This window comes from Tympanuchus pallidicinctus, unplaced genomic scaffold, assembly GCF_026119805.1.
Source record: "Tympanuchus pallidicinctus isolate F22 unplaced genomic scaffold, pur_lepc_1.0 scaffold20, whole genome shotgun sequence".
NCBI lineage: Eukaryota > Metazoa > Chordata > Aves > Galliformes > Phasianidae > Tympanuchus > Tympanuchus pallidicinctus.
Genome location: NW_026294722.1, coordinates 2,705,488 through 2,730,052, shown reverse-complemented (window position 1 = coordinate 2,730,052; position 24,565 = coordinate 2,705,488). Strand labels below are relative to the sequence as shown.

At 44.7% G+C, this 24,565-nt stretch overlaps 1 protein-coding gene across 1 annotated transcript in view; it reads right to left on the bottom strand.

Annotated features, from left to right (window-relative positions):
• Positions 1-18,014, bottom strand: part of VAPB (VAMP associated protein B and C) — a 34,193-nt gene extending 16,179 nt beyond the window's left edge. The window contains exons 1-2 of the mRNA XM_052684109.1: positions 17,872-18,014; positions 2,326-2,478 (exon numbers count right to left, since the gene is read on the bottom strand). Of these exons, the coding sequence (XP_052540069.1) occupies positions 2,326-2,478; positions 17,872-17,929 (211 nt within the window). The 5' untranslated portion in view covers positions 17,930-18,014. The remainder of the gene's footprint in view (positions 1-2,325; positions 2,479-17,871) is intronic.
• Between the last annotated feature and the right edge of the window lie 6,551 nt (positions 18,015-24,565).

The following is a 24,565-nucleotide window of genomic DNA, read 5'->3' as shown; positions in this document are numbered from 1 at the left end:
ATCACTGTACTTTGGCACCAAATATTTTTTGCAGGCAGGAGGAGCACATTTCCTTCCTTTCCAAGAATATGAAAATAACTCTGATCTGTAAGCTAATGAAAGCTCCCCTTTTGATTCCCAACATCCAAAAGATTCCTTCTGCTGATCACAGTCAAAGATGCTGATACCTTCAGTGCCAAAATTAAGCCCCGTGCATGGTTTGAAGAAGCTACCAGGACTGCAATGTATATGACTTTACTAAACAGAAATTCAACCACAAAACGAGACGACAGCAGCTTCTATTTTGAATGGGTTAGAAAATGAAGAATTAACATCCATAACTCCAGAATTCTGCAACATATCTACCTATAAATCTACCTGAATGTGCCACCTGAAGAACAACAGACGTGAATTGCTTGCATTTAATACGTAACATTAATAGAAGGGCTGGTAATTTAGCACAGTTTATTACCACGACTAAGTAAAGAGAAGCATGAGAGTGAGTACAACAGAAAATGTAAGCTCTGTGATTAAATAAGCCAAAGTAATTTGTAAAACTGAATCATAAATCGCAAATCACTACAATAAAAGTTGTACATAAAAAAAAAGGAAAGTTTTTTCGAAGCTTTGTGAGCAAGAGCAAAGCACAACTTAGGTTAAGCACAGTGATCTTTCAAAATGGGACACTTCAGGTCACATCTTAGACTGGTTCCATATTCCATGTGGCATGCTGCTGGGAAGAATGGGGCTGGAAAAGCACATAAGATACAGGTTCACACAGCACTTCCCTATCCTATGTTCTGCAAGGTAGAGCAAAGGGTCACTGTAAGCAGAAGTTAAAGAAAAAAATGTTGAGATCAAGAAGACATTTTAAAAAGCGTGCTATTTGCTAGCAAAGGAAAAGAGCTTTTAATTTTGAAAGTTCATCTGAGAGATGCTAAGAATTCCCATCTTTATAGCATAAAGATAATTTGTAGCTAGAAACCATGCTCATTTTCATTATTGCTTCATTGATTCCAGTGCATTTAATATGCTTGCCTGTAGCTAGTATAGATGACAGACAGCTTTACTTGGGAATCTTCCCCTGTTTTAAAGATTTCAATTCCTCTCTAGAGATCTTATTCAATTTCATATTAATCATTTCAGAGCTTTCTGTATATGTGCTAGCCTTCCCCTGCAGCAGAACTGCTCCGCCTTCCCCTTGCTATCGGTACCATGTGGCACTGCTTACCACCTCACTGTGACACGCTCCAGAAATTAAGTGCAAGTGAGGCAAACTCAGAGGCACGCTGAATTAGACACAATAGAATACCAAACAGAAAAGGTCAGTGAGCGTGCAAATGCAGGTACACCACAACTATTCCCCCTTGTCCTGTCACTGTCCACCCTTGTAGCTCACAAATAATTTATTCCAGGTCACAAAAGCTTGGTAAGAGCCTAATTGATAGGTTTATCAATTACTGCCATGCGTAACTCCTGTTCTGATCATCTTCCCATAGGCCAGTAACTCATCTGCTTCTATTATGCAATATTAAAATTTAATTAAAACAGTAAAAACGGATCCTCAGAAGTCATTCCTGTAACTCAAAAACCAGACCTTATTTCTGCAGGCTACCACTATGAAACGCTTTGAAAGAGTTTTTTAGAGTATAAAAATACTCAGTGCTTCATGCCTTCAGTGTAACCCACTCCTTTGTTTTTTCCATTACTCAAGTTTGGCAAGTGAAGAGCTACTGACTCATTAGAGAAAATCATTAACCTTTCATATGAAATAGCAAAGTTTTAGTCACTTGACGTTTCTAGCACCAAAGTATATTATATCTCCAAGGAACACAAAACAAGCATGGTTTCAAAATAAATGTTTTCTTTACTGGTTGGTTATATTGGGTAGTCTGGCAACCAACTATCAGCCTAAATTGGCGTGGCTGCAGTCCACCCAGTTTTATTCCTCCCTCGATGTTCCTGTCCAAGCACTCGTTTGATCCTGCAGTGAGCTGGTTCAGGAAGTCAAGCTGGCAAAAAGCAAACCGTACAAAAATAATCCCACTGGGAGGGCAGGGCTGCAGCAGCACTGCCTTGGATAGGCTGGCTAAGGCTGCTATGGAACCATATAAATTATTTATATATTCCTCCTCCCTCCCTCAAAACAATATGTCAAAACAACCCCATTACTGCTAAAGCAGGAATAAGGGAAGTAAAGATATATGAAATGGCTGCTCCTCCATGAAATCGTCACCTGCTTTTACTAGCGTTCCACACAATACTTTTGTCTTGCAAAACATTCCAAGAAATAATTCATTTGATGAAGCCATTTTCAGTTACCAAAGAGCTGCTTATATGACTTACCAGAAACATTAATTGATGTTCCTGCATCAATAATTCCACTGTTAGGCCTTACACAGTATCTACGTGGTGCTGTGGTCTTAACTTTGAAGCACACATTTTTGTCTGTAGGGTTGCCGAGTTTCAGGTTCGTGGTGACAACATCTGTGAAAGGACCTGAGGAAGAGCAAAAGCAGACTTTAGATTGCACCAGAAAGTACTTGACAAGTAGAGGATAAGCAGGGCACAAATCTCTGCTCACAAATCTTATAAAGTAATTAGATGTTCAACTTCCATCTATGGCACGTACAGAAAACCACACGCAAAGTCCAGGATGTAGTGAAGCTGCTGAGCATGACTGTATGCTCACAGTACAACAGCTCATCATTAACAGCAAACAAATCATTTATACAGGGGGGAATCATTTATACATGCTACCAGCACAACAACATGGTATTCAAATGAAGCCAAATTCTCTGCTGTATCACTTACTCCATTCTAACTGCTGAATCACCCAGGCTTGCAGAGAAACCATGCACACCTACGTACAGACAGCGAGCAGGGGAGACCACTGAACTGTACAAATGTCAGCACATAAAATGTACCTTACATTCATAAACTGCACGTGTAAGCTGCACCTCCATGAAGCCTTCCACCTGGTGTTTAGAAAGGCTGTGCCAAAACCAGCAAGATGAGCATCCACTGTGCATCACGTGTGCTAGTTTTTAAAAAATCATTCTGGTTACAACAAATGGTGCATCAGAAGAGACCTGCATTAAAAAAACCCAGCCTCACCAAGAGGGGAAATAACCATGTGCAAACAGGGCAATTCTTGGATGCCGACAGCACTGGCAGTGATTTCTGCATTAGCAAAGCCAGAATCAGACCACTGTCAAGCTCTGCAACAACATGCGATAGCTCCTCCTAGGCTCACTACCTACTTGAAACAACAACAAAAAAAGGGGGAAAAGCTCATTACTGATTTTCTGTAAGACACAAATTAGGCAGGTGCTGTGTGACTGCACTCAGATTGCAGAGAAATACAATTAAAGAAATGTAAACACTCTTTGATCAGCTGTCTTCTGCAGAAAGAAAGTTACCTGAGAGCTGAATAAAATACCTTCACCTATCCTCAGGAATAAAAGTAAACTTGAAAAAGAAAAAAACAACAAAAGAAATTCTACCAATTCCTTTCCTTGAAGACATGACAGCCCTGAAGTTTAAAAACTGTGAATGATGATCATTTTTATAATTAATAGTAATAATAAATACACGCACGGTCATCCCCCTGCTCTCCTGATAAAACAAAATGGGTTCTCACTTGCAGCATGGAAGGCTTAAGTTCACCTGACACTATTTTCTTTTCTACAAATTTTTTCTTCAAAAAATCTACAAGATTCATCTCTTAAGATGCCACTAAACTCAAACAGCAAAGCATTGCTGTCCTGCAACCTTCACCTAAAAACACAAATCAACCAAACAAAACCAAACCACCATACCATTCAGCCAGCAGCATGGCATCTACCTGCCTGCTCTCTGAACGAGCCAACTCAGCATTCACAATGCCATCTGGCAGCAAAGAAGCTGAAGCAATAAAACGCTCAGATTCAATGATAGGGACCCAAACCTGTGCCTGGTGGAACACCGAGATGCAAACAAGAACGAAATACAGCTGTTGAAGTTCTGTCTGTGTTCTGCACGCAGACTCTTTAGGTCTGACGGAAAATAACTGAGCAGAAGCCAAGAGCTGTTAAAGAAGTTAAACAAGCCCAGCTATCAGAAAAATCCAGCAAAACATTCAGGTATGTAAAGACAGTAGCAGATCTTTAAGGTAGACCTAATTGGGTCTAACATTTCAGAAGAAATTACTTGATGCCTTAATATTATGAACGTCCATTTACAAAGATTACAGTGTGAGCTATTCCAGCAGAGAGGGAGGTTCGTCTGCACGCAGCCCTACATGTGCAGCTGCATCCTCAATAGAGCTTTACTAGTCTGCATGCTGGGACAGATTTCCTGTGGGAAATACCGTGTTTTCACTTGGCTGATCCATGAATGCATGCGGGATTTGTGCGCCCCAGCACAGAGCTGCTGTTTTTAATACTAATATGACAATAATTCTATGTGTAAAATAATTTCCAAATGGATTTACTTATTGCTAACACAGACCATACCAAAATATTTGGCAGCAAAAGCTTCCAACAGACTGAAATAATTTCTTCTTGTCTGCTTGACTTTTCCCTCTGCTAGGCTACAGAATGTTTTTTAGATACGTTTCCCCCAAATTACAGGTCTTACAGGTCAGCCAGCACAACTGCACCACAGGGCTGACATCTGCTTTCAGCAAACCCATATTCAGTACGGCACCGCAATTCAAATAGCAGAGTGAAGCAAAGAGGACCAGACAAGTGCAGAATTAAAGCGTCATTACAGGTGTTTTGAGGTACATAAGAGAAGGAGCAATAGACTACGGAGTAAAACTGGGGTAATCAGGGCACGGCAGTGAAATACTATCGGCCTGCTTGGCCTGCCTTCCAGAACCGAGCACCGCAGCCTGCCAGCTCTGAGGTGAACCCCGAGCACCTGCTGCTCTGGGACTGAGGCCTGGGTCAGCCTTCCAGGGGAGGCTGGCTGTGGGAAATGGGAGATTGGCCTTTGCTTCCTGCAAGATGCATGAACAGCAGCTGAGGTCATCTGGCTCAGCCCAGAGGAGGCTGAGGGAGGCTTCAGGGCAGCTGCCGCTCTGCTCTCTGGTGACGGCAACAGGCCTGAGGAAATGGCATGGGGCTGTCAGGGGAGAGGAACGTGGGGACTGCAGAAAGGCTCTGCCTCAGAGGGCGGTGGGCAGGGAGCAGCTCCCCAGGTCAGTGGGCACAGCCCTGAGCTGCTGGAGCTCAGCGAGCGCTGGGACACCAGTGCTCCAAGGCATTGGGTTTGGGTTTGGGGTGGTGCTGTGTGGAGCCAGAGGTTGGACCCAGTGGAGTCCCTTCCAGCCGAGGTACCCGATGACACTGCGCCTGGGTTTGAGCAGGTTTTGTTCAGGCATGGCCTCACACCTCACCCACAGCTCTGCTTGTCAATGCAGGCCATTGCATCTTCTGGAATCGGCTCAAAACAAAAGAATCTTTTTGTGGCCGTTCTCACTATTTCTAGAACAGTGAAACTTCTATTTCTGTAAAACTAACCCGGTAGGGTCAAGGGTAAGAAGCTTTCCAAATGTCAGTTTGCATTTAGAAAAAACGAACACAATAAATCACTCCTGTTTATAAAGACTGTGAGAAAAAAGTGCCATTGGTGCCAATGCAAGGACAAAGTCATGGGAGACTCGGGCTGTGTGTGCATCACCTGGCATGGGGCTGCCATGGGAGTGAGTGGTATAGAAGGAAGAATGTAGCAAACTGAATTTGGCTGTTAAAGGTTGGAATATTTCACAAGGATTCAACTTCATCCTGCAATTAGAATGAAGTCAACTTCTGTTAATGAAGTAGCAGACATCTACTAAAAAGTAGGCACTAAAACAAAAACACAACAAACCCAACCCCACCACAGATGCCATATTCATGACAAACAACAAGTACAACGGTTTTCCAGGGGTTACTTTTCATCAGGGCTTGTTTCAAGCTACAGCTGTGGCTCTCCAGCCAGAAGATACATATACAAGCTTTCATATTTGAAGATCACAGCATTATCTCAGAATTTGCCATGCTCCATTTCAGATTCAAACACCAGAGCTGTACCAATCTTTCCTAAAACCGTCATTCTGCAGTGCGCTGCATTATAATACCCAGATCATTTTAGTAACAATACAAATGCCTGAGAATTAGGTCAAAAGAACATGATGTCAACGCTATTTAAATTTTAAATAAGTCTCACTGCAATAGAAAGAAGTGCACGTAATTGAAACAGCAAACCCCAGCTGATAACTCTTTGGTCAGCACAGTGCTTGCTTTAAGTCTCTTACCACTCTGCCTGCAGGAACCATGTCACACAGCTACACCCTTTGAGCAGATCTGTATCACAACTATTCTCACCTTAACCAAAATTCCTTACTTTAGTCTGGCAAATAAACCATCCTCATACACATATATTTCCAGTGCAGCAAGACTACTGCTGTAGCATGTCTTTGTGTGTTAGCAAGAAAATCAGAGGCAGAGCTTAGATGGCACGTGTTTGGGTAGCGCACACTTAGCAGATTTCAAACTAAACAGATACAGTTCTCCGCAGATCTGAATGTGCAAATATTACTACTAATACTTCTTTATCATTAAGTGCAAGCATTAGTTGGGCCACAGTCCCACGGTCAGTTTATTCATGCACCAGCCTGTCTCACTGCTGCAAAGGGAGATGGCCTGACCTCTCATTTCTACCAACTGCTTGAACGGCGTTCATCTGCTGCACCAAGAACTGAGCCAGGAGCTGCTTTAGGCTGAAAATTACTCCACTTAAAAGACAGGGAGTGAGAGAGGGGGCAGTGGGGAAGGGAAAAAAGAAATTCATTTTTCAGCAGTGCTCAGACACTGCCATCGGGGCCCTGCATCTTCCTGCACAGCAGACTTATGTCAAATTAAGGTAACAAGGTCTCCTACTTAGTAGGTTAAAACTAGCACACCCAGGCATACGCTTTGCAGTCACGCTTCCTCTGTAAGTGCTGGCATAGTTGTTTGAAGAATGAAGGCACATGCTTTTGTACTTCAACCTGCAAATTCTTATCTGCTTAACGCTGAGCATCCCCCCAAAGGTATGACATTACTCAACTACCAGAGCAGTTCAGAGCAAATGCACTGAAGTATCATTCGATACAACCACAGCTGAAAATGGCAATCACTGACTAGGAAGACTGCAAATAAATTCCCATCAGCCTGCCCATATTATTCCCAGAACATCCTAGGTGCACTTTCAACACCTGGCCCTACACAAGTTTTCACCACTCCAGCTCAGCACCACACACACGTATTAGAAGGCATGGTACCCAGATGCAGTTAGAAACAAAACTGGAACCACTATGCAACAGCAGGAGAGAAGAACATATTTCACCATGGTTTAATCCCACTGATATGTCAGAGGAAAGTCATTAATCAGCAAACAGATTAATTAACCACAGAATGGTAACTAAGGAATCTTTAGGGAGCAAGATGATGAAGAGCAGTAGAGAGGAAACCGAGGTTATTTCATGCTATTCTCAAGAGCACAAGCCTTACCCTGTGTGACTGAACTAGGCGATGTCCACACAGAGCTATAATTCATTTACTGACACAGCCACGTGCTCTGCATGTACAGATGGTGGGGGCTGAGCACCATGCCTCAAGCCCCATCCCACACCCTACTCACAGCACAAAACGATGCACACCAGCCCCCCATCCCAGGGCTTCCCACTTTATTCAGGGGGCGCCTATCAGCAACAGGGAGATAGTTAAAATAAACACACCAGTGGTAAAACTAAATTGAGCAAGAGGGCTCAATTCCAGCTGCAGCACTGCCTTACTATGTATTTATTTCAAAAGTTACACATGAAGTCGATGACCTTTAAAGAGAAATACTGAAATGAAAAAACTTGAAATGTCAAGCAATGCTTTTTGAGCTATGAGCCAGGTGTTTGTGAATCAAGAAGACCTAAGATCCAATCAAAGTCTCATACCACCTTACTCATCCTTAGACAAATCACTCGAGGGCTTGATCTTTTGCTATTAAAAGCCTTAAGAGTTGACAGCAGTTCCAAAACAGAAGCAGGTTTGGACCCTTATAGTTTCCCTCTCTGTGAAGTCAGGAGAATACTTACCTAATTACAGAAGTCTTGTGAAGATTAGTGTTTTAGAAAGCACTGGATGCCAACTTTTAATCACCACCACCATCTGGCTCTGGAGACACTGATAATTAAGTGAGCATCAGCAACTTTTGAAATCAAAGAAGTTGAAGAAAGAAACAAGAAGTGCCTGTGTTGCATAAACATCTTTATTTCACAAGTCGCTCACTGGAGGACACAGCTAACCCACATTTGGTCGTTACTTTTAAGACAGAACTCAGGCTGCTCTTCACCCCTGTGTAAATTACTCAAACTTTCAGTCCTCACTTGGATTTTATACAGAAGCCCCTAGAAAGCTGTGCCCTTGTGGGATCACTTTTGTTCCTTACTATGACCATCCTCACCAAAGAGCCCTCAAAGCAAAGTAAATGTAGTCAAGTGGCCACTTCCACTTTTGCTGTGCTGTGAAAGCCATGATGAAAAGATTATTTTTAGTGCCATCCAAATCACTCTTCATGCAATAATTTATGCTGTGAATTTTTTTTTTTTAATAGCATGTAATCAATAAAATTATCTAAGAGGAGGAAAAAAGGGCACACAGGACACCAGCAAAAATAAATGATCAAGGTGGCAAAGACAGGTCAGGGCTGGCAGTAAATTACTCCGCTTGGATGGATTAATCAGGGTCTTCCCCTGGCCTATTGTGACACTACCTACTTTTGCCAGAGCATGCTTCATTTTCAATAAGAAAAGAATGTCAGAAAACAAATACGAGACTGAAGACTATTTTCAGAATATCTATTACTGTGTACTTTTTGCCACCTCCTATTCCTCAGAGGATCATCAACAGTTTGACTTCTCACTCTCAGGCCACACACCAGGTTCCAAGCGAAATGGAAGAATATGCCCTCCCTGTAATATTGCCACCAGTGTCATCTGCGGGTTTTCTTTTCCCCTGCTGACCTCAGATTTTTATTAGACTCAAACATGTTTACAGAAATGTCTGGCAACAAAGTCATACAAGAAGAAACAGTCACTCTATATCTTCACCTTAAAGCAGGTTTCTGCACACAATTAAATAACCAAAAGACTGACAGCAGCTGGCTAGCTTTTAGAGGTATATGTGTCTCAAACGTGCTTTCATATCCCTTCAGAACTGAGTGCCAAGCATATTGTGTTACCTTGTTCATTCCACTCACCAATACCACACATAACAACTCTCTCCAGATATTGAAAACAGCTCAGAAAACAGGGCCACACTCGTCTTGATGGAACAGCAACATCTCTTTCAATAAGCATGAAATACTAAGACCTGTGTATAATAAGATACCTAGTTACTCTGCATAGCTAGAAGCCTCATTCATACAGTCACAGCTGGTATCAAAAGGACTCTGAAACAAAGCACAGCCCCCTGGGGAGCAGCAGGGATGCAGCAGCAGAGTGCAGCACGATGGTTTGCTGCGCAACTGCCCCAGAGCTGCACTGGCTGCACACTGAAGGCGCTGGGAAGCACCCTGCCAAGAGGCAGCACCATTTTATCCTCCACGCCTCACCCCAAAGCACACTTTTCCTCATACTTCTTGTCGAGCAATTTAGCCGAGTCCAATTTAATCACTAATCTGTAGTTCAGATGCACAAGCAAATGGTAGGAAAGGAGCAACTTAACCACTCTAATTTTGTGCTCATAAATACTCTTCAAATAGACAAATCTGATGTGTAACTTACATAGCAACTATGCAAATATGATAAGTGCAGAATTATGCTTAAATTGCAAATACCAAAGAAAAGAGCAAAATTAGAGATTTTGGGATGCACAATGAGTAGCAGCTTTTCTAAGTTAAAAAACCCAAACCCACAAAAATTAAATAGGCAGTGAGATACTAATTACATCTATAAATGAGAAGGAATTCTGAATTTAGCAACATACTACTCTGAAGAACCATCCGAAAACCAGCCCATTAACTGTGCTTTAAAGATCAGAGCAAAAAAACATAAATTGAAGCAGAAGGGAGAACTTAACAAAGCAAAAAAACCCCTACGGTTTATATTGTTTGCACGATATATATGTGTGAAATTGCATTCTGCAAACCTAAGCTCCCACAAGCATTATCTGCATCCCTGTATGAGTGATATCAAGAAGTACAGTGTAAAAACAGCTATAAAAACATTGGAATTACTGCCCTTAGACCTTTGTTCCTGGTCTGGTGAGCATGTAGGAAGGCCACAGGAGGAGCCACTGCAAACCAGTGAAGATTATACAAGCAAACATTCTGGAAAGATGCAACACGCAGTGAAAGTTAGAAATCTCCATATCTGCAAATACAAGCAGGTGAGGGGCAAGTCCACAGAGCTGCAGGGCTGGGCTCCCATGTAAGAAACAGCAGCAGCAGCAGGAGGATGAAATGACTGGTTAGATGAAAAGAACGGTCAGAGAGAAAGAAAAAATTCTGTGGTTGTTCTGTCTTAATTAATTAAAGAATTACACAGCCATTTTACGTGCCTTCTAAAGCACAACCAACTCGAATTAAGTCTCTAGAAATGTTTGTGAAAGCACAAGATCTGGCTGCATAGCAAGTCCCACACACGATTTTACATTCCACATTGAAAGTAAATGGATCACCAGGCAAACCTCCCCCTCCTCTGTTCTGCATCCCTCGTGGCAACCAACCAAGAAAACAGGATTGAATTTAGAACGATGAAATCTTTAATCCACAGCACCGTGGTGTGAAAGACTTTGGTTAGTGCTCAGAAAACTAGACACTGAAATAGTTTAGCAAAGAGACTATTTTCACAAAGTATTTCTAATGATGTGGGATAAGGTCCTGCAGGCAGCAGAAGTGCCCGGTTTGTAGGAATGTCTTCAAGGCCAAAAGAATTACAGTGGAGGTAAGCAATTGCCAGAAGAGCTGTAATGCAAGAAGGACACATCCAGTCAGCTCTCAGTCTGGATTGCCTGGACAATGTAAACACTCCATCACTTCCATCCATGTATGCTTCAATCCTGCATTGAATTAAACACGGAAATGGAAATTTGCTTTGCATATATTTTCTATGCAAGATTGTGACAGCTGCTCCAGACTGATGGCACAAATCCCCCTTCATGAAAGGTGGCCCAGCAGACCGCATCTTCCAATTCAGCAACAAGACAGACATACTAAAAAAATATCCTATTTGCCTTCTGTAGACATCTCAGTCTACAAAGCAGGTATAAAAGGATTTATATATTGAATAAATATTGAATCAAAAGCCAGAAGAAGAGATTTGGCATGAATGTGGTCATTAATTTAGATAAATTGGTACTTAAATATTGATATACGTAAGCAAGATAGGCTCCTTTTCTGCCTCACTTCTCACACAGCAGGAGGCTGACAGCACTGGGTGCTGCGCCTGGCAGCGCTGCCAGAGCGCCTGCCGTCCTTGGAGGAGAGCAGAGCAGAGCAGTGCTCTCTCTGGGTAGGACTCCTGGCCTCGCCAAATCCTCACGTAAACCAGCGAGATTTATTTGGAGAGAAAAAAGGGCTTGCAGCAGCGTGATGGTAACGTGAAGGATCACATCCCCAACAAAAACAAAGATGAAATGTAAGTCTGAAGCAACAGCTGTTACCACAAACAAAACTGTTGCAAACATCATCAATAAAGCTCTCAAAGACAGCTAACTTCACTGGCAAAAAAAAGTAGAAAAGTGTTACTGTACCAGCTAGGAACTGCTCTCGGCAGTCATGAGTCCTTCCAAGCACGTGGACCAATGCAGTAACAAGACAATAGAAAATGAATGTGACTGCAAGACGTGGGCAGACTTAGCAAGGGTCATTTGATTCCTGCATTATGTTCAGCTCAGCAAAAAGCTATGTTTAGAGGCAGGGGAAAAGCAAAGAACAAGAGAAACTCCCAGGTCCCCCAGTTTTCTTTAAAAACTGCATTATAACATATGTAGAAGTTAAGTTGCTCACTTGATCCAAAGCTGATTGGACACAATACCTTCCAGAGCCAGGAGCGTACAACAAATTATGCTCGTCTTAAAGCAGGCATTTGTTCACAGATGCATGCTGAGCTGAGCTCATGAAGTTGGATCACTCACTATGGAGATGATGCCATTTTTCCAGCTGAGTTTCAAAACAGATCCGACAATCTATTTAAAGGTTTACACTCTGATTTTTACAATCCTAACTCTGAATTCAAGTACAATTAAGCAAAATTCAGCTTTGCGTTCAAAGGTAGCGAACCCATTTAAAAATAAATACACCACTGCATGACTACTGATGAGTTTTTCATTTGTAAAACTCAAAAAGACAGGAGATGCAATAATTCATTTCCAGTGAGAAGAAACGATCAGACAAACCTGTGCAGGCTCTCACTGCCCATTCCTCTTCCCCAGGTGACAAAGCACTGCACGCAGGCAGGGCAGCAGCTGGGAAGCACGCAGTCAGCTTGCACCTGCTGTGACACATTACCTGTGCCGTTATTTCAACATGACTGCCACATTCCCAGGGCTCAAGGCAATCACTCTCTGCCTTGTGTTTACATATACATATTCAATATTATTACCAGGCATTTTCTGAAGCAATGAACAGGGGACATGTGCCAACATCCTGTCTGGACAGGCATTCCACCACCCTGAGGAGCCCTCAATAACCAACTGGACAGCCTTGTTCTTCATGTGCCATTGTGGTGGTTGCACAGCTGAAACTGTGCAAGAGTTTTCAATACAATCACTTCTTAAAAGAACAGTTACAGGACCTTCCTATTAAAAACTTACCTGAAAATGGGTGCACAAACATCCGGTTCCCAAGGAATAGGAAACTCTGAATGCACTGCCCCTTACAACAAAGGCAAAGAGCTGATCATATTAAAAATGCAAAACTCCACCAACCTGGGAGAAGTATACTCCAAATGAAAATTGTTCAAGCTGCCTCTATGGCCACAAAAGGATCTTCCTAGAAATATTTTGCTCCCATTGCTGTTCATTACTTCACCTGCGGTTCTTAGAATCAGCGCAGTACAAAACAATTCAGAAGACCTCAACCCATAGACACACTAGCTGAAACCTTCAAGTTGACAGTGAGAAATGAAAGCAGTCTTCGGAGACCTAAATACATTAATTAAATTTAATGGAAAATGTGGCTAAACTTCATCTGCTCCACACATCTCAGGTAATCATTAGTTGGGTCTCTAACCGAAGGCACATCCTATTTTAAGGTTCAAAATTTTGCTAGCCCTCTCTTGTGCAGCTCCTCACCCTGTCCCTGTGGAGCAGACAGTGTCCTGCATCCATGCACAGGGCACCAGCCAGCTAAGGAAGCACAAAGAAGCACTGTCTCCAGCTTATTCCACCTTTCCAGAAACAAGATGCACCATGAGACTGGCACCATGTGCCCCTTCTTGCCTTTATCCTCAGCTCTTTTCCTCCAAGCACTGCTCTTTTACAGTGAAGAGTCTATGGAAAGTGATGAAGTAATTATAAAATTAATACATGTGAAATTAGAATAATACAGTGAGATGGAAGCCTGTCCAACTATAATGAATGCTTAATAGTTAGAATAAGCTATTAATTTTGCCAAAGTTGCAGTAATAGCTAGCATAACATGAACTGCAAATATTTAAACATCACCAGAAAATGAGTAATGAAATACAGATTCACACAGATTTATGAAGACTGTTACTGAAATACTGTGTTCTCTTTTTAAGTGTAAAACTTGGTTACATTCAAATATGCAGAAGGATGTGAGGGTTTACTCCTATTTGATCTAACACTGACTTTATTAGGAACCAGGCAGAGGAGAGGGCAGCAGGTTTTCCAGCAGAAAAGCAGACAGCCATTGCACAGCCTTGAAGAGCAAGGAAACCCAAGCACCGACTGCCATTACGCTGCAAACACCAGAAGGGCTCTAACAGTTAAAAGGAAACACTGCATAAATTCTCAGCTTAAAAGACGCATATTAATTACACTAAAGAGGCAACTTCTCACAACACTGTCAGTATTTCACATCCTTAAACAGAGCCTGTTCCAGTGGCAGCGATGAGAAATCCCCATTTATCCAACCCAGAATGAGAACAGAGTCAGATCCCCACTCACACAGGCCGCAGCAGGACAGCAGAGGAGCTGCACAGTTCGACTGCAGCGCCTATAAGTGCTGAGCCTCTCTTCTGAGACTGCTGACAGCACCTTCACACCAGGCCAACCACACCCCAAGCACTGCTGGGATGAGCAGCCTCAGCTCCGTACCAGCATTCAAGGCCAGGCTGGATGTGGCTCTGGGCAGCCTGGTCTGGTGGTTGGTGACCCTGCACATATCCAGGGGTTGAAACTAGATGATCCTTCTCAATCTAGGCCATTCTATGATTTGATTCTATGATCTGCCTGACAGGAGGTCTGCACACCTGCACTGCAATGCACAGACCTGGCGACAGTGTACAGATGCACAAGAAGGAGCTCCATGCCATGCAGGCTGCCCCAGGCTGCAATCAGCACTCCAGGAAGGCCCCAGGGCCCAGTACAGCCCTCCCTGCTGGGGAAGCAGCACTGCAGGCCTGCAGCCAGCGCTGCATGGGGAGCGCTGCCCGTCCCGCTCTATTGTTGTGCCCTTTTCCGCACAGGGGCGTATCGCATGCATGCAGGTGGAAAAATCACACACTGGAAACAGGAAGCAGCATTTCCAAGAGGAAGCAATTTATGCTAGTGAGGGAGGAACGAATCCTGCGCTGGGCAGTACTGCTGCTTGCCACTTGGGGAGCACTGCAACAGCGAGTGCTGAGTCATTAGTCCCAGCTCACCTGGAGCAAAGCCCTGTGTGCAGGGAGCAACCTCCGCCAGCATCACCTCAGGTGCGAGAGCATTCTGCCAGCCTCCATCACAGCACTGCGCTGCAAAGGATGCAGCATTCAAGCAGCTAAAGATCCAGACAAGTTCTAAAAGGATTTACAATCTAACAGTATTTTACTTGCTGGAATTAAATCTATTCCAGGTGGGCCCATGCTACTGGAAGGATGGATGTGCTCCACCAGGAACAAGGTGGCATCCTACAGCTGCACCCTTCCAGCATGGCACTGGAAGGAGCGATTTTATCTATATGTGCTTCACAGAAGGCACCAGAGCTGCACATCCCTAGCTGAGCTTGCAGCCAGTGCCTCCTTCGGCCAAGCCCCTGACTACTGCAATCTAACTTACAATCCTTGGCAGGTTGTTGGATGCTCTTTAGTCCTAGATTAACAAAAATGGAAACATACATGCAAACACGGAACAAATACAGCCTTTTTCATCGCTCATTACCAATAAAGCCCAAACAATAGCCCTGTGGTTCAGCGCTTTCTCACCCAGGCTGCAGGACTCTGCTGACCAACCGGAGCAAGTCAGCGCTACCAGCATCACAGAGCACAGCGACAGCAGAGACCTGCGGCCAGGAGGGGCACATCCTGCAGCCTGTCACTGTGCTTCAGCACACGGCCGTGCTATTTTGGAGCACACGTGTTATGGTGGAGGAGGCGGAGGTGGGGAGGAAAGACAACCCCTGTTCATGTTCACATGCTATGAAAAAAATGTTCTGGCACAAATGTCTTCTTTGGTATTTCTGCAAAAAGACACAAAGGCAGCATTTTGAAAGAGAGCTCCAAATACACTTAGAAGAATTGCTGCAAATGAAGGGGTACAGAAGATTCTTAAAAAACACCTTCAAATCCTTTTTTAATTGCAAGCGCTGACTGACAGAGACTGCTGCAGTCCTGTATTGGGACACATTATAGAATAAACCCTCGCTTTGGGATCTTATTCCTGCATCTACTGTCAATGTCACACCTTCCTCTTGATCTCATATTTAAGAATCATACTGTAACAACAACAGAGCTGCTAACAGTCTGCTTCTTCCGACCCTCTGCATTCTGACCAAGGCCCTTCCCCACTCCTGGTGCTGTGGAACCCGGCCCATGGTCTCACCATAGCAGCACTGCTGCCCTGAGTTTTCCATGCACAGCAGCACCGCCGACACCTGTCAGTGTGCATCGACTCGCTCTGTGCAGAGCGATGCTCTGCAAATAAATGCCACTATTTGCAAAGGTGAGAAAATCACAGCTGCTACACTGCCAGGCAATGTGCCATCACAAACTGCAGGATGGGGATTTCTTAGGGCAGAAGTTGCTCAGTGAAAGCTTCAAATGGGTCCTTCCTGAATGAAGGACAGCGGTCAGCACTCCTGTCAGGAAGGACCGTAGGGCAGAATTTATGGCCAAGGCAGATGAAGGCTGTCGGCAGCATTAAGCCTGTCTGAACATTAATATTTAAGCACACATTAAAATTAAGCCATTTGCTACTTGCAGCTAGTCAAGCTGTGCTTTACATTGCAAGGAATATATGTTGCTGGCTGAAGGTTGGGCACAGAAAACCTCTGTGGTTGGTGGATTTAACATCAATGGCTCCTGACGGCAGAGGCCATGCAGGCTGACCCAGCAGCACTGCCCCAACAAGCAGCAGCTAGCCTGGTTCTGTACCTGCTGTGCTGAAAGCAAAGCCCTGAACCACAATTGCAATCTCACTGCTGATCAGCATCAACTCAGGGCCCACATTTTGCCCACCTGTTTGGATCTGCCTTCTGGTTAGAAGTAAGGTTACTTGTATCCAGAACAAGACAAAAATCAGCCCTTAACATAAACAATACTGGAACAACAGTTTACTTCTTAAGCACGTTTGATTCTGCTGCCATAACAACATGCAAACACTTTGGCTTACCACAAGGACATATTTATTCCAGCCAGCATTTATTACCAGGCTTTTTTGGTGAGCCCACTCTGCACTGTTAGTCCTGATGTATTTATTGCTAAAACCAGGTAGAGACATCCCCTAAGCGTAAAGAATTACACGAAAGCCTTTTAGATAATGAGTACTTTAACCAGGCGCCAGCAAATAAATCACTATTTTTAAATAAAGGCTATTGGCCAGGTACCATACAAAGCTGTGAGTAAGTACCTCTGACTCCGGGAGCATAAATAAACTTGCCAAATGCTTACTGGTAATCCCTGAGCGTTGTGTTACAGCAGCACTATCTGTCAGGTTACAACCCTGGCATTTCGAGGCCAGCAGTAACTCAAATCCATCCGAAATCTTTATTTAACAAAAAAACGGAGTTCTGCGCGGGCAGACCGCGCACAGAGAACGCACCTCAGAGGCTCGCAGCGTTATTACGGCGCTCACCACAAAGAACGCAGCCGGGATCGCTGCCGAGCCCGCGGGTTTCCCCGCACGGAGACGCCACAACCACGCGCTCCCCGACAGCTCCCGCGTCCCGCAGCGCCTCAGGGCCGGATCTCAGCGGGCAGCGGCCCCGCGCTACGTCAGCTGGAAAACCTTCTCCTTCCACCCCACCTCCGCGGAGGCCGAGGCCCCTCCCGACGCCCGCGGTTCCCTTCTACCCCCTCCCTCCCGTTTCTTCGGGCCCGCCCGGGCGGCCGCAGCAGCCCACGCCCTACGGGGAAGGTCGGTCCGGGGGAAGAGCGGGGCCGCGCCGCCGGGAACCGGGCCCCGCGGCCGACCGCCCCCCCCCCTCCCTCCGCGCACTTTCCCCTCGGGGCGCCCTCGGCCTCGCGGTGCAGCCCGCGGCACGGGGTGGGTGCGGGCGGCGGGGGCAGAGGCCCGGGGCGGCGGGGAGCCCGCGGGGCCGCGCGCCGGGAGCCGCCTCTCCGCCCGGCCCCGCCCGGGGATGCGGGGAGGCCGCGGCGCTGAAGGACATTTTCGCGGCGGCGCCCGGCCCCGGCCAACGGAAAATGGCTGCCGCCGGAGCGGGGCCCGCGAGCGGCGGATCCGCGGGGCCGGAGCGGGGCGGCGGTGGAGGGCGGCGGCCGCGTACCTTTGAATTTGAGCTCGTGCTGCGGTTCGAGGCTGAGGACCTGCTCCGCTTTCGCCATGTTCCTCTTCCTCCTCCTCGGCGGTGGCGGCACCAGGCGGAGAGAGGAAGGGCCGGGGAGGGAGGGAGGGGAAGGAAGGAAGAGGGGAGGGAGGAAAAGAGGGCGGGCGGGGCGGTGCGCCTGGGCGCTGCGCTTCACCCCCCGCCGAGCGGCCCTGAGGCGGCGAACGGAGCGGCGCTGCGGGCGGCGGAGCGGAGCGGGGCCGGGCGGAGGACGGCGGGCGGCGCCGTGGAAGGGACGCGGAGCGGAGGGGCGGCGCGGGGCGGGGATGGCGCAGCGCGGAGCGGCGCGGGGCGGGCTGCGGATGGCGCGTGCACAGCCGCGGGGACGGGGGCGGATCCCGCCGGGGCGGGCGGAGGGCGGCGGGGAGCCGGGCTGGGGAGCTCGGCGTGCCCGAACGGGGCGAGGGCGAGAGAGCGAGAGATAGCCTGCAAGGTTCGTTATCACCGAAAACGCTCGTTTCCGGGCGGTGCGGGTTACCGGCCGGCTGGTTGAGCCCTCAGTTCCGTAGCGCAGCGTGCGCCGTTCGGAGCCCCGGGCGTGGCGGTGCCCGGAGCTGCGCTGCGGGGCCGCCCGTGACTCAGCTGCTCCGGGAGCTCCTCCGCGATGAGGGAAAGGAACAACGACGGGGCGAGCAGCGCCAGGGAGCGGCTCTGCACGCAGTGAGATCTGAAGGCGGGGAGGGCACGAGCGCAGGGCCGGGGCGTTACGGGACCGGGGAAACGCTACTGCGAGCCGGGACTGTCATCAAGCGCTGGGAAACGCTAACTTGGTCATCAATAAAAGCATGCTTAAAAGTCAGTAGTGGTTTTGAGGCTCTCCAACAGTAAACGCTAGAAAACAGCAGGTGTTTTTTTTTTTAAACTCGCTATAAAATGACTTAAATTTACAGGTTGGTTTAAGATGAAATGCTGCTTTATTGGTGGCCTTAGGCCAGGGCAGCACAGCAGCAACGTTTGGGTTAATCGTACCCACTGCTCTTAAACATTCTTACAGTTCGTAAGAATCCATAAACTGTTTCTGTAACACAACAGATGGAGGGGGGTGTGCTGATGGAGCAGAGCTCGTGGGGACCAAGGCTTTAAGGTCCTAAAACCTGATCGCTCAGAGACGAGTTAAAAAATAGCTTATATACACACAAAAAGTGTTTATTAGGCTGCTGCACTTGGGATACGTGGGACTGCGGAGGGGATGATACCACATTTGCAGGGACTAAAAGCAATCCTATCCACATATAAGTGTTCCGAGGAATACCAACTATTACACCACTCAGTTACATTACAGCAAGTTCTAACAGCGGCTGGTTTGCCAAAAAAAGACAAAATGAGCAAAAAGATCTGGAATAAAAGGGCTGTTGGCACTGCTGGCAATGCAAACAGTGGCAAATGACTGATGGACATGTTAAAATTAACACCACTAAATGGGACGATGACATTCAACGCTGTAAGGAAGTCTGCACAGTATGTCTGCAGTATTTATACCACATCAACACTTCAGCTGCTCTTGTCCATGAAAACCTGTATTTTTCATCCAGTGCAATCTACAAATGTGTTTTGTCCTTCGCAGTTGTTGCAACTACTTTCATTCCACACCAAAACAATATAATTCCTATATGTATTTTCATTTCACATGATACAAATGAAACTTGGTATCACTTTCTAGCCAATGAATACATCAGGAGGAGTCGTTCGAAGTTTCAGCCACAGGTAGCAAAAAGCTAAAATACATGTACTGCTGTTCTTCCTTAACTTCCTTCTCTGTGTTGGAGAAAAGGTGGCCACAACGTCATAAATGCAAGTTGGTTTTTCTTTCTTGTTGTTTTTGGTTGCTTTTTTTTTTTCTTTCTACATCTGTGCTATTCTACTTAATTAGATTTGGAGCCTAGGATGTCCTTATTAATTTTGCTATTTTGAGGGGTCTACTTTATGCTATAAACTACAGCTTATGTCATAACATTTTATTAGATCTCAAGAAGTAATTTGGTTCACACACACTTTGGAGTAGAGCTTTTTCTTGGCTGATACTCTGGAAACATTATCTTCTCCCATACAATCTTTTAGATTGTTTTATTTTTATAAACAGATTCCCTCACTGAGCTATAAAACATAGCTGTCCATAAACATTCCAAGTAATTGGTAGAAAGAGATAAGCTTTATATATATATATCTACAAGTTAATTGGAACATAATGAGGAATAAGACAGAGGAAACCTTATACAGCATACAGTCATACATAATAAAATTCCCCAAAGTAAACAACAGCTCAGCATTGCTGCCTGCACCCTGCCACGTTCTGCTTTTTCTGACAGTATAAAGTACAGCCTTAAGTGCTGGATGATAAAGGGTGTGCAAGGCTGGATCACCTTACAAAGGCAGACTGCACTGAGCAGCTCTGAACTTACCTGCTTGGACAGCAAGGATTCCCCTGTTTTCATTCATGCTGAAACATACATAGAACTCAGCAGTTTTTTTATGCAAAGTTAACAACTTACCAAGTCTAATGAAAGTAGTTTTTTGGTTGCATGTAAATGTGCACACAGTCAGTATTGTTCAGATCAGAGTAACTGAAATGGATATGCATCACAAAACCACCTGCAATGCCCCACCTTCATCAGTTAACAAAACAACCTTCGTCTCATTAACAGTCCAGCCACTCCGAGGCTGGAAGGCACACGTTGCCAACGTGCATTTCTGATTAACAGAAGGAGCAAATCGGGACAAACAGCACTGGGAATCTCTGAAGGGCATTAAGGAAGCTTTGGACTGTAGCAGTTTTAAAGAATGCTTCTCTTTTACTTTAAAATCTATGGCAGTCACTATCCACATTACACGAAAACCAGGATACAGGAATTTCAGGTGAAGGTTCAGTGAAGGAGCAGTATTAGGAACAGGATCTTTTGGGGTCATGCTTTTGAAGGCTGCTGTTAATATGTTCAATTGCATCACAATGAAACAATAAAACTATGTATTTTAGTCATTGCACGAGACAAGGGAGATAACTCTAGCCAAGTTTATATTTTTGAGCTGTACATAACCAAAGCAGTTCAAAGGAACCACAAAGAATAAAGGAAGCAAGCAACCAGCTAGCTGTACCAGCAAATCAGAATGGAACCCCTTCCGGCATGACAGCCCCCCAGAACACTGTGCAGATATTAAAAGCACTTGACATTTCTGATTGACAGGAACCTGGCCTAAGCAGTCAAGAATTCAACTTCTGATGCAGTCTAAGCTAAAGGCAATGTATTAAATAACTTGATCCCATTAGAATGTGTCAGGCCTTGCACAAGCTGACAAGGCTGTGTGTGGCCTGCAGTTCCTCAGACATCACGCTGCAAAGAAAGGAAGCATGAGACAAAAGCTGCATTCTCTCTGCCATTTTTTCTCCATCCTTTTTTGTGCAAGCTTGTCTTTTGTCTGTGCATACATAAACCATGGAAAAGCTTCAGTTTCTGAATGATCACTAGTGATAGCTTTTGGAAAACAGCTATTTGAACCTACTACTTACATTCACTTTGCAGTGGTATTGCTTAACATTTCTCTTCTACAATTCTATTACTACAGAGACTATTTCTGACAACACTGAGAATTCTGGAACCACTCAAACAAGGTCAGCGCATTTATAAACAAGGCTTTTTATTAATAAAATGTTTACACCTTTTTTGCACAATACATTGGACTGGTAGTGATTTAGCATGTTATTACACTATAAAAGTTTATTATGAATGCATAAGCTGAAAATGCAGTTTACATTATGCCAAACCAACATTTCTTAATCTTCGTTCTATGCACTACATGGGAGTATAACAATACAAACTAAAAGGAGAAAACTAAAGTCTGGTTTTCCTCATTAGCATCTACAAACCAACAATACAGACAAACCTGTACACGCCCTCGGGACCAGCCCAAGAGAAGACTAGAAAAGTCTCAGAACATTCATTAGCTTGGGAACTCATCACTGTACGATTTCATCACTCGTGATCTGACTACGTTTCATGCAGTGAAGCAATGGTAGTAAATTTGTGCAGTTTACAGTGCTGCAAATGCTCTGTAACTTTGAGCGGCTTTAGTTTGTTGCAGTAAGAGACACCACAATAAGAAGGCACAGATCCTTCCATCTCTTTACCAGGTTAACTCAATACCATAAGGAAAAGGCAGATGGTTCTTAAGAGGGATAACAACTGCTGATTCCAAAGTTAACCTTCACGCTTAATTTTACAGGCATGCATTTATTACACCGCAAGAGCTAAATGCACATCAGGTGATCCTTGTGCCCCAAATACACAAATGCAAATGTAAAGATTTTGTTTAGACACTTCCAGAATGATTCCCTTTTTTCTTCATCATACTGGGAAATGAGAGGGTGCAAAGGGGAAGATTGCCAAGAAGTCTTAAGTGTCTTACAGCTAAATATCCTCCATTTCTGAGTCTTATGTCAATTCACTGTGCCACAGTTTCAATGCTGGATGCACTATATTCAGAAATAGCAAGTACAAAAGAAGTTAATCGTTTCTATACTTCACATGATGCTGTTAGGCTTTACAATAATTTACTTCCTCTAGACGAAAGTGCTTCTTGCCCTCTCATCTAGTATAGTGAAGCAGTGCTACTTGTCTCAGCTGCTATGATTCACAAATATTTGCTGCTATGACAGATATTTCTCGAACTCTTGAGGAGAAAAAGACACTTGTCAACTTTTCTTGGCCAAATCCCAGAAGGACACAAAGAATAAATAGTCAAGAAAACATAATGGATTTAATAACAGGAAATTCACACTGTGACAAAATGAAGCAAGAAAGCAGCAGTGAATTTATCAAAGGTTTGCTGCATCTCAAACCAAAGTGCAACAACTGGATGGTGTCTTCTGTCCATACAAATGAAAAGAACAGCACAAAAGCTTGTCTGTATCCTTCAGCATTAGAACAGGAATAGCAGTTGGTTTGTTCAGTAACTTGTGTTTAAAAACATTGACAGGAATGAAAGAAAAACCCAATTTTCTTGAATAAAGCAGTTAGTGTTTCAGCAAAAACTTAAAGCTCCTCACTTGCAGGATGATGCAACGGGAAGAGCAGAACCATTTCTTCTAGGAAATTTCTGTTTTAGAACAAGGACAGTTTCAGTAAATGCTGTAGCAATTTTTAGGGGGCCAAACTCATCTTAGTGCCTTGATTTTCCATGCAAAATAGGAGGCATCAAATAACTCTGAGCTACTAGAACTCCTGTAAGGATTTTGAAATAGCTGTTTACAGAATGTACACCTAAAAATTGAGGGGAAAACTGTGAGGAGTTTGAAGGAAAGGATGACTTTAACACGTCAGAGACAAAGCCCATCAATATGCTCAGGATAGTCTCACGTCCCTCAAAAAACCTAACGATCAGTGACACTTCATGGACAGTCTGGTAACACTTATTCGATTTTGGCAGGTCAAACATTTTTGATCCTAACTGATAAAAAAGAGTTTGCATGCAAATTTTCAAGATTACCAGAAGATCAAAGGGGATTTTTTAAAAATAAGACGTCAGAAGGCCTAACAGTTACAGAGAAAAGTGTTTTGGCACTTGAACACTTGCATAAGAAACAAAGATATAGTTTGAAGCTTCTTTCTTTCGTCGTGCTGGAGTCATAGAACTCTAAAAAGGTCAGCTGATGTTCTTCTGTTCTAAAACACTGCTAAGAAATATTAGATTAGTGATTGACAACAGATTCTTATTTTGCCTAACATTAGCAGGGATGTGATCTACTAACAGAGATGTGATGTGAACATAGAATAGTTCAGGAAAAGACCTATGAAAATCACTGAGTTGAACTGAACACTTCAGGGCTAACCAAGATTTAAAGCACAGAAAAACATTCAGGCAGGTTTTGAATATCTCCAGAGGAGACTCTCTGGGCAGCTGTTCCAGTGTTCCCTCACCCTCAAATTAAACATTTTCTCAATTCCATATGGAACTTCCTGTGTTCCCATTTTGCCCACTGCCCCACATCCTGTCGCTGGGCTCCACTGAAAAGAGCCACTTCATCTGCCCTGAAGATATTTATAAGGGTTGGTAAGATCCCCTCTCAGTCTTGTCTGTAGTTCTCTAATGCCAGTAAAGGATTCCTGAGCCAATTTTGATGTATGGGTAAGAACTTGCAGAGCCCAGAGCTGCACACAATATCCAAGGTGAGGCTACAGCAGCTCTAAATATGGCAGGAGATGCACCTCTTGACCAGCCAGCCATGCTGTGTGCACTCCATAACACAGTTTGCTCTCTTGGCTGCCAGGACACACTGCTGGCTCATTGTAAGCCTGCTGTCACCAGCACTCCCAGGTCCCTTTCTGCTGCTCTTTCCAGCTTCTTGTCTCCCAGTCTGTACCTGCACATGGCACTGCTCTGCCCCAAGTGCAACACCCAGCGTTCTACTGTTGCTGAAATTCATGCCACTGCCAATCACCCAATGCTCCAATCTATCTAATCTCTCTGCAAGGTCTCCTGTCCTCCAGGCACGAGCACCTCCCAGTTTATTGTTGTCAGCAAATGTGCTGAGATTGCATTCCACTCCTGCACCCAGGTTGTTGATTAAATGGTTGAGCAGAGCTGGCTCTAGAAGTGAACACTGGGAAGTGCTAAAGACTGGCCACCGACCAGACGTAGCTCC